Here is a 14,884-nt window from a genome sequence, read left to right on the forward strand (position 1 = left end):
GCCAGTCACTTCTCTATCTGCTGTAGTCAGAGCAAGCAGCTCAAGCCAGCTGCTTGCACCAGTCCTTGGGAACCTGGTAATTCACCTCTCTATCCTTAGCTGGTGCCAGCTCTAATCCTGGGGAAGCTGGAGGCAGCAACCTGGCTTTCCTAGGGCAGGACTCAAACCCACAACCCCAGATTCTGGGAGCTAACACCTTATCCATTAGGACACTGGAGGACCCAACCCAGACACACATGCCCCCGTCCCCTGCCTTCTTGTTTCCAGTGTATTCTCATATGTTCTCTGTGACAGACACCTCTTCTTTTATAATAGTATAGATTGATAAAAAATTATAGTCATCTCATTTTTTTAGTTACCTTTAGCTGAGGCTCAAATTCTCCTCCTAGCATTGTCATTGGGTGCTACAGCACAAACGCGACAGGATGTAAACTCCTGGACACCACGTCACCGACAGTGTTTGTTTTAATTAAAAATGTTCTGGCCTGATACACAGGCAATGCTGTGGGTAAACTTCTAAAGCGTGCGGGAGCTTAGCCTATTAAAATCAATGGTAGCTGCTTCTACTTGGTGCTTAAGTGATGCAAACTGAAGTGCTTCTTATCTAACTCAACTGGCTCTCTGTGTTTCCAACCCTCTGAAATGGGAGCAGGTGTGATGAGCCCCATTCTACAGGTTTCGGTCTGGGACACAGAGAATCAGGTAAAAAATATCCACTAACTTTGGATGCCCAACTGGAAACCCTCAGGATTTGTTTAGCTGAGCGCTTGGTATTATATAGCACTTCACAGCAGAGCTTTTGTTGACTTCAGGTGCAGCCGTAACTGCTCAGCACTTCTGAAAATCAAGCCTCAGCATATCAAGTTATGAACCCAGAAAAAGAAGCACACACAAAGAGTTCTTTGCTTTAAGTGCCTCGGCCAGCATCACACAGGAACTTTTTTTTTGGCAGAGCCATGGATCTAATCCAATTATCCAGGCAACATTAAATTACCTTAATCTTGAGACTATCTTTTCTCTTCCTGCAAACCTCTGCTTCATTCATTACTCACCTTCTACCTTAGTCAACAGAAGTACCGGGGATACTACAGTTAACTTTCCTTCACTAAACAGTGTAATTAATCCCTAAAGTGAATCCATCTTGAGCATGGAACAAGCCTGAGGCTCTATGTGTGGGAACCGTATGCATCATGACACTCCACACATGGGGACTAAATTAGGTTTGCACAGGGTCGTTAATCTCTACATTTCCTAACTTTTAAGGATTTTAACTGTGCATGTGCCTATGCATGCACTCATTTTTTCACTGGTTCCCCCATGCTTTCTGTAAAATCTAATTCCATCATTGTCACTTATATGGGTCATTGGTAGGGTTGGAACCTCGAGAGCAGTGATTCCCAACTTGTGGTCTGCTGACCCCTGCTGATCCGCAATGGTACTTCAGGGGGTCAATGGAAAGTTTAAAAATAAGGATCAGGCCCATTATAGTGGGCCTGATCCTTTCTTTTCTTTTTCTTTCTCCTCCAGGGGGGTGTTCCGCTAAATTTTAATAGATTAAAAAGGAGTCCATATGCTCGAAAAGGTTGGGAATCACTGCTGTAGATCCATCCCACAGAACTTTGCCACTTGTGCTAATGGAATAACTGAGGGTATGTCTACACTACCACCCTAGTTCGAACTAGGGTGGTTAATGTAGGCAACTGGAGTTGCAAATGAAGCCCAGGATTTGAATTTCCCGGGCTTCATTTGCATCTCGCCAGGCGCCGCCATTTTTAAATGTCCGCTAGTGCGGATTCTGTGCTGTGCGGCTACACGCGGAAGCCTAGTCTGAACTACCTAGTCCGTGCCGCGAGTAGCCGCGCGGCACGGAGTCTGCACTAGCGGACATTTAAAAATGGCGGCGCCCGGCGAGATGCAAATGAAGCCCGGGAAATTCAAATCCTGGGCTTCATTTGCAACTCCGGTTGCCTACATTAACCACCCTAGTTCAAACTAGGGTGGTAGTGTAGACATACCCTGATACCTGTAGTGGGGTATTCCCCCTGCTCTAATGGGTGCAGGACATATTGCCAAGGGGGTTTCACCAATACTTGCTGAAAGCAGAGGAAATCAGGAATCTTAAATTCTGTTCTAAACTGTGGAGGGAAATGTGCTCTAGGAATAGACCTTGCTGCCTCATCTCCCCAATCCATCTCACCCTGTTTCTTTATTCCTTGCCTTAGCCAGTCCCAGAGTTTCAGATTCCTCATCCCAATCAGTCTCTTTATCCAGTAAAGCCTTATCTTATCTCTGTGGGCTCTTGTCCTAGTCGGTCTGTATTTTTAACTGTTGTGTTGATGACTCTTCACTTAGAATCCAGCTCACTCCAGAGTCAGGTATCTCTGACCATGTATTTAAAGGCATCGTACAAATACCTAATTGCCATAAGCTTGGCTACCACAGTGATGGGCACAGTACAGTGCCCCTAGCTGTGCCAGTGTGAGTAAATCCCATTCAAATCTGTAGTTAAGTAAATGGGTAAGACTTATCACAACAAAGACACTCCTTGAGAGAGTGCCCATGTCAGTTCACTAGGAGTGTGACTCATGTAGTTACTGGAGAATGTTTCTCCTGAGTGGTACCTGTGGGAGGCAGATGAAGAGCTCACTACAGCTGTGTGCCATTTTGTGTCCCTATAAGATGGCAGTGCAGCCGAACCCCTCAGTCCATAACCACAATGGTGGCTAGCGCTTTTCCATCCTGCATTGTGATGGCAAGCTTATTTCCCTCACTCTCTTGTACAGAGTTTGTTTCTCTTTTAGTACTTCTAGTCATTCATTAGATAGTGTAGCATTACGTTTTAGTTGTGTGGGTCCCTTTTGGGTCAAATTTGATTTCACCTGGGGCCTGGCATCATGTCTCACTTGGTGAGGCTCAAGTCCTGCTGGTCTGTGAACCACATGCCGCCTAAGATGTCAGGGGAGTCCCACATCAGTGATGAGCATCACATTTGCAGGTGATGTAAGCCTTGCTCAAGAAGAGACAGAGCAGTGAGATCAGTCTTCTTAGCGAGATGGCAGAACACACTGGCAGATCATCTGAGCAGTTTTCTCACCCCACCATGAATGGTCACTAGGTCCAGATATGGCCAGGCTCATCTTCCAGCTCTAGGGAAATTCCACACGTGGACCTGTTTGGTACTGGGGAGGTTCTGCTCTGTGTCTGCAACAGTTGCTTCCCAGCGACCACGGATGAATTCTGTGCTTTGTGCCTTTCCTCCAGTTCCATTACTGCCCAGTGCTGCTCACGGCCATGCAGCAGTAAGTCTGCTTCATTCTAAGAGCCCCAGAAGCACCCTGACAACATTAATTTTTGAACCAATTAGTGAGGCCTCCTGCCTCTCCCATTAGCTTCAGATAAGATTTCTCAGGCCCATGGCAGTCTACTCAATCCTAACCTACAAAACTTCCACTTAAGTGTGGATACTTCTCAGCTAACACAACAAGAAAGGACTTGCTCAAAAGATGTTCAGGAGATGCTTCTGAACACCAGAAAGCCTTCAGGTAGCTGTATTACCTGGCTTCCTGGAAACATTTTTTGTGTCTGGTCATAGCAAAGTTGTCTTTCTCCAGTGCAGCCATCCATTAATCAGTTTGGAATACTGTTACATCTAAAACAGCAAAGCCTGACCAACAGTTCTACTGAAGTTCACATGGCAACCATTTCAATGGTATTACCCACCGCAGAGTAGTAGATCACGTTTTCTCCCAAACCCATAACTGTCAGATTTCTAAAAGAGTTAGACAGATGATACCCTCTGGTACAAAAATCTGTTTCCCCATGGGATTTAAATCTTATGGTAACACAATTAGCATGGCCTTCATCAAACAAGGGTTGATGGCAAAAAGCCCCCATGGGCCGGATCTAGCCTGCCAAGTGGGTTAATCTGGCCCACGGAGGCCCTGCTGTATCCCCCATCCCCAAGCCAATTAGGGCCTGAGGGAGGGGTGAGAAGCGTGCAAAGTCTCCTCCCATCTTGCCCCCGCCCTGCAAGCAATGCGTGGTGTGCACATGCTCCTGGCAGGGCAGGAGGAAACTTCGCATGGTCTCTCCCACCCCCAAGCCCTGATTGGCTTGGGTGGAGCATGCGAAGTCCCCTCCCAGCCTGAGAGGGGTACGGTGCTTCTGAGCACTGCAGGCTTCTTGCAGGATAGGGGCAGGGTGGGAGGAGATTCCGTGCTCTTCTCTCACCCCCAGGCCAGTCAGGGCTTGGGGGGCAGGGGAGAGCACATGAAGTCTCCTCCAGCTCTGAAAGTGGCTCAGCATTTAAAGTCAGCTGCCAGTTGCAGCTCAGCTGGTGGTTGACTTGCAGGGCAGGGATAGGAAGCAAGAGACTTCACATGCTCCTCCTCCCCAGTTGACCTGGGGGCAGCAGAGGGGAGCATGCAAAGTCTCCTCCCACCGCCAGGGGCCTCAGTATCTAGAGAGACCCACTAGGTGTTCAGAACAGCTGTTGGTTCTCTCTGGGGAGGGGGTGGAGTGGAGCAAAGACTTGCAGCTCCTCCACCCCCAGACCAATCTGAAGCGGCCCCTGGTCAAAAATTATTGCCCACCCTCCCATAGAATCATAGAAGGCTAGAACTGAAAGGACCCTTGAAAGGTCATTGAGTCCAGTCCTGTGTTCTCATGGCAGGACCAAGCACTGTCAGATCATCCCTGAGAGGTGTCTGTCCAGCCTGCTCTTAAATATCTCCAGAGATGAAGATTCCACAACATCCCTAGACAATTTATCCCAGTGTTTAAATGTATTCTAGTGTTTATTTCAGTGTTTGTTCTAGTGTAGGAACTTTTTCCTAATGTCCAACCTAAACCTCCCTTGCTGCAGTTTAAGTCCCTTGCTTCTTGTCCTGTCATCAGTGGCCAAGGAGAACAATTCTTCTCTTTTAGACACTTGAAAACTGCCAGCATCTCCCCTCTCCATCCTCTCTTTTCCAAACTAAACAATCCCCAATTCTTTCAGTCTCTCCTTTAACCACCCGTATAGCACATGTTTTCTAGGCCTTTAATCATTTTTGTTGCCCAGCTTTCCCTGTGTGGGGTTGGTACATCCTGTCACAGAGACTCCCCCTTAAGTGGAGTTGTTGGGAGGGTGCCCATTCATTGTCCTCCCTGGCCCGTGAAAAGAAGCTAGTGTTAACATGGACATTACCTGGCTACTGTCCTGGGTTTGTCCCAAGCAGGTACATTTCCTGGCACAAACGTCAGCAGCATGTCTCTGGGCTCATCCTAGGCTGGTCCAATATGTGTGCCTTCCGTTTGGAGTATTCCAGTATCTCTTGTGGAGTGTAAAGTTTCAAAAGACCTTTTGGGCTGTGTCTGTCAAATATGGGGCAAGGATTGAATCTCAATGGTCAGCTGGCCACCAGCCAGCAGCTGTGATCCTCTCCAAGATAACCAGATACGCCTCTGGGTCATCACTGGGACTCATCTTGGTCAGGGTTATGGGCACCCTCAACAGACTGCTGCTGGCTCCCTTCTCTGCCAGGTGAGGGCCAGGGGCTGGTGCAGACCTCCACAGAACAGCCATTTGCTGGACTAATTGCTTCTGTTGGGCTTGTTGCTCAGTGGCCAACTCCTAGAGCAGCAGCTGCTGTTCCTGCTATTGGGCTGCCTGTAGCTGTTGTTGAGCGACCAACTGTGGGAGCAGCTGTGTCTGTTGTTGCTGCTGTTGAGTGGCCTGTTTCTGCTGGTTCTCAATGAACCATTCAAAGAACTTGCTGGGATCCATTCTCTCTCTCTCTCTTTTTCCTAGTTCCTTCCCTCAGTCTTTCTGTTGCTCACTCTTCCCCTTACGTCAAGGGTTGGATAGTGTTAAAATGCCCACTTTCTCTACCACATGTACTGGGCTGATAGGCTTGTTCCTCTCCCAAGGGGAGCTGCCATGGCCCTGGTCTCTTTGGGACCATGACAAACCTTACGTATCATCAACACAACTGTGGTTATACACTTGCGCCCCTCCCACCAGGGCCATGTGTCAGAGCAGCTGGAGTATATAGTAAACACCCCTCTCAGCAGGGTAATGCTTCCCAATGGCTGGAGTCTCTAGTCAACGCCCCTCTCTCCACTAACAGATGGTGTCTCTAGTCAGCACCCCTCTCCCCAGAGCAGGCGCCCCTCGTCTGCACAGTGTGGCCTAACAGCTGGAGTCTCCAGTCAATGCCCTCTCACTAGGGCAGAGCTGTCTAACAGCCAGAGTCAGTAATCAATGGGTGTTGACCCCTCCCCCAGCTCAGGGATTGAGGAGGTGGTAGGGAGACTGAACCTCTTTCCCAGCTTTTCCCAGTGTAGGGCTGGTACACCCTGTCATAGACTCCTAGATCTCTTTCAGTGGTACTCCTTCCCAGACAGTCGCTTCCCACTCTGTGTGTATGACACAGATTGTTCCTTCCTAAGAGGAGCACTTTGCATTTGTCCTTATTAAACTTCATCCTATTGACCTCAGACCATTTCTCCAGTTTGTCCAGACCATTTAGAATTATGACCCTGTCCTTCAAAGCACTTGCAACCCCTCCCAGCTTTGTATCATCTGCAAACTTAGTAAGTGTATGCTCTAGACCACAAAGTACTCTCCTTTTTCCACCTTACACCATGCTCCTGCCTCCATCTGCCTATAGCATGCTGGTTTCAATAACCATAGTAAGGAAAGTGGGTGACCTAAAAGACTGGGTTTCAAAATTTCCTTTTTACAGTTTTACATGGGCAGTTTCCATGTTGATCAGTTTCAGAGAGGTAGTTGTGTTATTCTGTATCTGCAGAAACAAGGAATCCTGAGGCACATTGCAGACTAACAGATTTATTTGGACATAAGGTTTCATGGGGGAAACCCCCCCACTTTTCACTTATGGTGGCAAACCCCCAGAGTGTTGGCTTGTTTGACTAGGTGTCTTTCCTAGTTCAAGTGGAGACCTCTGCAAAGCACCAGCTGGGTCATGGCTATACACTTTTGCTGCGCATCTTATCATTTCCCATCAGCTCAAGGCTAAAGCCAGTTTTGGATAGGTTGTTCTGCAAGTGTTCAGGCGCACTCCCAGCCTACCTCCATGTGAATCTGCTGGTGAGTCATCCCTACAGGTCATCCCTTAAAGGAAAAATGGTTACCAACCTTCCCAAAAGAAAAACGTGTTGCCCCTGTGTACTGCACAGGCTGCCTCCTTCCCCCCCAGGCGAGGCGGTCGGGAGAGGGCGAGTGCCAGGCTCTGAGGCAGGCAGGCGATGGCTGGGATGCCCCTGCCCCGCAGGCAGTGCTCCGGCCAAGGGTGCTCTGACAAGCAGGCCCCTGCCCACAGCGACAGGACCCAGCCCGCAGGCCCCTTCCTGCGGCGCCCGCCCCAGGCCCCAGGCCGCAGCCTGCGCATGGCGGGGCCGCGGCCCGCAGCCCCTCTCGCCGGCTCGCTGCCCCCGGAGCCCGAGAGCCGGCCCGCGGCGCCGCGGGGCCCCCGCCCGGCCAGGTGCGGCTGAGGCGGGGCGGGCGGGCCGGGGCGGGGCCAGGCCCGGGCCCGTCACGTGGAGCAGATGAAAGGGACGCGGCTTGGCAGCAGGCGCGGAGCCGGAGCGCGGGGCCGGGCTGGGCGCCGCGGGGCAGAGGAGCCTCCCCGCGCCCCGGAGCTGGAGCCGCCGCCGCGCGATGCCCCGTCCCGGTCCCGGAGCCGGGCCGGCCGCGCCGCTGCCGCTGCTGCTGCTGGCGCTGCTGGCGGGGCCGCGCGCGCTGGCGCGGGACACGGCGTTCGTGGAGGTGGTGCTCTTCGAGCCCAGCGCCGCCGGCCACTACAGCACCTTCAGCACCGGCCTGCAGGGCCGCTTCGCGCGCGCCGGCGCCACGCTCAGCGCCGAGGGCGAGATCGTGCAGGTGAGCGCCGCGCGCCGCCGGCCGGGCCCAAGATGGCTCCGCTGGGCCGGGCGAGGCCGGGGGCTCCGCGCCGCCCTGGGCCCGCGTCCCGCACCTGGCGCCCCGCGGCGGCTCGGCCTGGTCGCCGCTGCAGCCCCAGCCCCGCCGGCTGCTCCGGGCCTGGCCCTGGGGCCGCACGTGGGGCGCGGCGGGCGCGGCTGCGGCGCCGTCCTGCGGGCTCAGAGGGCCTGGCGGCGGGGCAGGCTCCCCTCTCACCTGGCGAGGCGCCTGCCCCGGCACGGGAGCGCAGCAGCCTGGGGACTTCTCCCTCTCTGAGGGGAGAGGGCTGCCTTCCAAAGGGAGCTTGGTGTGGAGGCATTGCCAGCGCTCTGCTGGTGCGGGGCTTATTTTGTCTGAGATGTGAAGGAAGGCCGTGGGGCTAACTGACTGCTTATAACTGATGCTGTTCATCTGCCTTTGCAAAGGCATTGGAGAAACTCCAGGAGGTCTCTGGATGTAAACTACATAGTGCCAAGGCTTGGTAGCTCTTTAAACCTGCTTAAGTGGTGTGCACGTCTGGGTCGTGTTGGCGTTCAGTGTTTGTTGGTACCCTGCTCATCCCCTGAGAATTACAGTGCTTTGGGTTCGCTTGGAGCTCTGACGTATGTGCTAGAATCTTGCTGTAAAGAAATCCCATTGACAGTTCCTTTCCTCAGCTTCTGAGTGAACCTGGCTTGTTGTCAATTACTGTAGCTAGGATTTCCCTGCATTCTTGGAATATACAGTGTTTCTACTCTAACAGATTTTGCACTTGCAGTAATGAACACAGTTCTAGGTAGACTGGGAACAACAGTTTGACACAGCACAGTAGTAAAAACCAGCTCTTAGCCAGGTTAGACGAGGTGGTGAAAGTGCCTGTGCCCAGCTTACATGTACGCTACCCCTGGGAAACTGCAATGCTGGGGAACTTCGCAAAACATGCAAAGCTTGCATGAAAACAGATTAATTACTCTTGTGCCTCATGGTAAAATACTACATCTCTGGCTAGGTGGTTTTTGCATGAGTAGAAATGGTTGACCATTCCAGCTTGCAAAACAAAGCATTAAAACTCCAGTATGCTGTGTGAGAGCCCATATGACTCCCCCATCAACTCTTGTAGCAAGTGGAAGAGGGAAGTATTCAAGTGTATTGTGTTTAAGTTTGTTGGAGAAAGCAATCAAGAAGCTGTGGTTCTGGATTTTTTTTGCCCATTTATCGGTTTTTGTGATTTTTTTTTTTCCCCTTATGTGCTGAAAAGTCTCTGCAGAATTATGTAGCTTTTTCTACAGTTTGGCTTTCTGTGGAATGGTCTTGCTTACCCTGGTTGGTTGGGCACTGGTTATATATTAAAAATGTTTGAAAGTTGATTTGAGGCTTATTCCAGGGAGCTGTGGAAGTTGCTGTTTTAAAACTTTTGAAAACAGAATATATATATATTTCTAGCCATTTATGCAATTTCTGATGCTGAAATACTTGATTGATCTACCTTGTTCTTTCTCTGTATTCAGCTTTCTTGGGTCACTCTGTTTGATGTATTCACTAGTCCTTCACTCAATCCTAACTTCTGGTTAGCCATTTAATACAAAATTTAAACATCTCTTAAAACTAGCTTTATTCTTCTGTGCAGGTAGCCAATGTTAGTATAGCAGAAATATTCTATTCCCTATTCTGTATGGAGCTTTTGAAGTACTTATCTAATTCCTTTGCAATTATTAGCAATTATTGACTTAATTTTTCTTTTGGGTAGGCTAAGTAAAGAAAATTAACAAACTTATTAAAATACCATTTAAGTAATCACGAATAGTTCTTATTTCACTTACAGCATCCATGGAATTGGTTTGTTGAGCACGAATTCTGTATACAAATACTAAATTTTCTTTTTGTAGTTTTAGAGAGTGTTCTTGTTCCCTTCTTGGCTTTCTTATGAAAGTTTACCGTGAAACTTTAAATCTTCTAAATGACACAATTTTGTTACAAGAATTGTGAAATCAGATTGCTGATGGAGGAATGAAGCAATTGACTTTACCTTTTAACTTTTTAAAATGATTGTATGGGCCAAAACATATACATTCCTGGAAAAATCAAGTTGTCCCATTTTGATTTACAATACTAAAATTTGTTTTTTTAGCATGAAAATTTGGCATGAGATGAAACTCTGAATATGTGGTGTTGAGAGGCTTTATGAGAGAACTTGAGAGACTGTCTTGCTTTTAAAATATACATGTACAGACATAAATAGATTTTAAAGATTTGAAGTGACATAACAGAAGCAAATATGTTAAGTGAATCTTCCTTGACCTTTTATTATGATATGGACCAGCTGCTTTGCCTTGTACTAAAAAATGCAAAACCAAAAACTTTGTGGGTTTTTTTGGGGGGGAGGAAGGGAAGATTTAATGAAGAAAACTACTTTGCTTTTTTTACTGTGCATAATTTTTTGGTAATGGTTTTATGTGCATGCATACACAGCCATGACTTTACCTTCCAAGCTGTACTGTGTTAGAAATCAAACGAGATTTTAATGTATTCATGTAAATAACTCATACTGGGGTATTTCAGCCACTAGAGGGTGAACTGTATGCCAGATGTCATTCCAAAGCAGGTAAAACTAGCACTATCAAAATCACTTCCTCTGTGTGCTCCGGCACTTAGATATGTAGCTCGTCACTTTTTGCTCTCTGTCTCTTCGGGTGAGTGAGTTGTATGGTGTCTAATCTTGTTTGTATAATTTCTGAAGGGCTTGCATTTTTAACAGATTTCATAGATATATATATTAGAGCTTGGGATCATTAGCTGAAATTCACCAGAGCTTGGAAATGCACATCACTTGGCTGGTTATGTTAAAGATCTGTCTAACTATAGCTAATATTATATCCGTTCATTTAAACAAATGAGAAAATTCTCATTCAAGAGATGACTTTAAAAAAATGTGGAAATGTATATTTTGAATTGAAATATTTAGAAATGGGGGAGGGGTAGCTCAGTGGTTTGAGCCTGCTAAACCCAGGGTTGTGAGTTCAGTCCTTCCAGAGGCCATTTAGGGATATTAATAGTTCCTGTTGCTGGCTTGTCTCGAAAGCATTAGAATTAAACTGTCAGAAATAAAAGCTAAAAGTGCATAATTTCTCTAATATAAGGCTTATCAAATGATTACTTATCAGTTTTCTGTCTAAAGGTGATACAGTTTTTCATGTTACTTGAACTGAGTCTGGCTGGAGGGAGGTATTTCTCAGAGGTGAATTAACACTTCAGTGTGACTAGAGTGAAGAGGGTGGTTTTTTTTGGTAAAGCATGTCCTTTGGGGTTTTTGTACATCTGGTAGCCCTTAAATTGACTAACAGTCTGATCCAGTAGTTATGTATTAGCAACAAATGTTCAGAATATTCAATATGTTTCTTCCCAAAACCACACAGGATGTTTCTCTAGAGTTGGGTAGGGTATGGATGGTAAGAATGGAATATTGTGCAGTCTTTTGTGGGGAGGAAGGACTTGTGCACTTCGAGTGGCCTTCACCTCAGAAGAGGGGATCAGTTTTCGTAAGGGTAGACTGGCTAGATAGGAGGGTGTTAAACTAATAACAAAAGGGGAGCATAAAAAGAAGGAAGGTATGAGCCCTCCATACAACAGAAATGAGAAGGAAAATCAAGGAACCAAAGGATAAGCAGGTAAAAAATGTCTGAGGAACCTTGGTAACCAATAAGGAATTGGAATTCCTTGGTATTACTGAAATCTGGTGGGATGATAACTAGGGCTGTCAAGTGACTTTTTTTTTTTTAAAGCTCCATTAAACACTAGAATACCACTTTTATTTTTGGATATTTTGTACGCTTGAATATATTCAGTTGCAACACAGAACAGTGTATTTTCTCTTGAAAAATAACAAGTGTTTATGCTGTAAAATACAAAAGAGTATTCTTCAGTTGACCTCTTAAAAGTACTATAGTGCAGTCTTTTTATCATAAACTCAATTTACAACTGTAGCAATATATAAAAAAATGTAAAACTTTAGAACCTGCAAGTCCACTCAGTCCTATTTATTGTATCCAGTCAGGCACACAAGTCTGTTTGCAGGAGATAAGAAGCCAGCATCATTATTGACAATGTTAGTTGAAAGTGAGAACACGTGTTTGCATGGCACTGTAGTAGCTGGTGTTACAAGATGTGTACAAGCCAGGTCCCTTCATGCTTCAGTCAACACCACAGAGAACATACGTCCATGCTAATAAGGAGTTTTGATTAATAATGATTCCAAAGACCAATGTATATTCAGTTTCCTAATTTGAGTCAGATGTTTAGCATGTGTGGCGCACAAATACATTGCAGTGCTGGCTACGGAAGTGCCATGTGAATGCCTGCTGTCACTTTCAGGTAACGCTGCAAATATGAAGTGTGTATCCACATTTCCTGAAAATGTAAACTTGCTGTCTGAGTGAGTGGCTGAACAATAAGGAGGATTGCAGGCAGTGAAGTTTTTTATGGGTTTTTCCCAGTGTAGTTATACAACACAAATCTACACTTGTAAGATGCACTTTAATGATAGAGCTTGCATTTTGGTACAGGCAGTCCCTGGGTTATGTACAAGATAGGGACTGTAGGTTTGTTCTTAAGTTGAATTTGTATGTAAGTCGGAACTGGTACATATTGTACCCCAGGTGTCCCCGATTCAGCCGCTGCTGAAACTGACCAGCAGCTGACTACAGGAAGCCCGAGGAAGAGCTGCTTTGCCCTGAGCTTCCTGGAATCAGCCGCTGATCAGTTTCAGCAGCAGCTGACTTGGGGACACCTGGGATAGAGCAGCTGGGGTGCTGCAAGGTTGGTCCCACAGTGCTGCTCCTTGGCGCTACTGGACCAACCCGGCAGCACCCCAGCTGCTCTGCCCCAGGTGTCCCCAAGTCAGCCGCTGCTGAAACTGACCAGCGGCAAGAAAAGCCTGGTCTGCTGGGGGAGGGGGGGTGGCACTAGCTGCGCCCCCTCCCCTCAGCAGACCAGGCTTTTCTTGCTGCGGAGGATGGGGGTTGCGGGACCGCGGCGCATCTCGGCGGTCCCGCCGCCCGCGTCCTCTGCGGCTTTGCAGCAGACCAGGGAGACGCGGAGCGGCTTTTCTCGCTGTGGATGACGCGGGCGGCGGGACCACCGAGACGCGCTGCGGTCCCTCCACCCGCGTCCTCCGCGGCTTTGCTCCACGTCTCCCTGGTCTGCTGGGGCTCCCCTCTTCCCAGCAGACCAGGGAGATGTGGGGAGCAGCTTTTCTCGCCGCGGAGGATGCGGGCGGCGGGACCACTGCGGCGCGTCTCGGTGGTCTGCTGGGGGGGGGGCCGCAGCTAGTTCGGGGTTCCCTCACCCCGTTCTTAAGTAGGGATCCGACATAAGTTGGATCCACGTAACCCGGGGACTGCCTGTACTTGTATGAGGAATTAAAGTGTCATTTTTACAGTGTAAATGTAATCTAAAGTGAGCAGTGTACACTTTGTGTTCTGACTGAAATCAGTGTACTTGTAAATGTAGAAAAACATCCAAAATATGTAATATACTGTTAAATACCAATTGAATTCGGATTAAAACTGCAATTAATCAGACTAATATTTTTGCATTAATCATGTGGATTAACTGATAGCCCTAATTATAACCTATTTAGGAAGAATAAAGTGGGCAAAAGGGGAAAGGTGTAGGGGAGGGAACCCACTCAGTATTTTAGTCATCAATAAATTGGAAGGAAATGATCTTGAATGATAAATGTCCTAACACAAGTGTATGTATAATGGGGTCTTAGTTGGTGTCTTCTACAGAGCACCAAACCAGAGTATTAAACAGGCTGTTAAATGAGTAGGGTGCCAGTCTAGGTGTATGAAAAGAAGCTGTTTGGTAATCTTCGCATTCCTGATCTAGAATTAGTTACCCATTCACTCTTAATGAGAGAGGCTTACTGATTATGGTTAACCACTAGGGGCTGTAGCAACACCCTTCCCATGGTGGGCAGGGGGTTGCTCCAGCCTGCCTAGAGCATTCCCCCTCCTGCTCTGTTTAATTGGTTAACTGGTTAACCAAAGTTCTTAACTAAATGGGATTTTACATCCCTAATCTAAAATATAGATGACTTTCTAACTTGAAATGTGTTGTAACTAAAACTGAGGAATTCTGTACTAGACTTCATCTTGAGAGAGTAACTTCTCACAGAAGTAAAGGAGCATCATATGATTCCATTTATAATGTGCAAACAGAATAAAAAGCAGACCAATGGTGCATCTAGTCAGCCTTTAAAAGGGCCAGTTCAACAAAAGTTGAAAACTACTCTGAGCCAAGTCAGCTGTGCGGAGGAATTGAATCCGAAAAATGTGAATAATTTTGGAGCTGTTTACATTTGATGCCCCAAAAGCCACTGTCCAGGAAGAAGATTCTCTTGGTTAAAAAGTAACCTGATTTTCTATGGGAAGTGAGATATAAAGACAAATGGAAGGGGAAGATGAAAGTAATAAATACAAATCAGAAGTTGTCAATTTCCCCTGGAGTTTTTGTACATTTCCGAGGAATGTGTAACTCTGCATACAGCCCAGAGTCAGTGGGAAGTCCCGCTGACTCTGGGCTGCATGCAGGTGCCTTGTTTAAAATGCACAAGAATCCCCAGCAGGGGCTCTTGTGAATTTCAATACCATGGAGCCTGGAATTAGAAGGGGACTCCCCAGCGGATCCTGGGCTCCCTGCTTCATTTCCCTTTGCTGCTCCCCTGGAGCTCCCCACAGCTGCCCCTTTGAATTGTGCAAATGTGTGGTTCAAAGGGACAGCTGCCACACAGCTGACCCGTGGAAAAAAATTGCAACTCCTGATGAAACTGCTCAGGTCAGTTGCTCTCATGGCCAGGCCGCTGTCAGCCGCATGCATGCTCACGGCCTGCGCTGTTCCGCTCACTGCCCCCAGCGCACTGCATCATATCCTGTACGTGCTAGCAGCCAGCTGCTGAGCACAGGTGGTGGCTTTAGTAGTGGT

General features: G+C 47.6%; 1 protein-coding gene across 1 annotated transcript in view; it reads left to right on the forward strand.

Moving 5' to 3' along the window:
- Positions 1 to 7,505: 7,505 nt before the first annotated feature.
- The window catches only part of ZNRF3 (zinc and ring finger 3), a 224,369-nt gene continuing 216,990 nt past the window's right edge, over positions 7,506 to 14,884 (forward strand). The window contains exon 1 of the mRNA XM_075898926.1: positions 7,506 to 7,885. Coding sequence (XP_075755041.1) covers positions 7,664 to 7,885 — 222 coding nt within the window. The 5' untranslated portion in view covers positions 7,506 to 7,663. The remainder of the gene's footprint in view (positions 7,886 to 14,884) is intronic.

The sequence above is a fragment of the Pelodiscus sinensis genome, chromosome 15 (genome assembly GCF_049634645.1).
Source record: "Pelodiscus sinensis isolate JC-2024 chromosome 15, ASM4963464v1, whole genome shotgun sequence".
Lineage (NCBI taxonomy): Eukaryota > Metazoa > Chordata > Testudines > Trionychidae > Pelodiscus > Pelodiscus sinensis.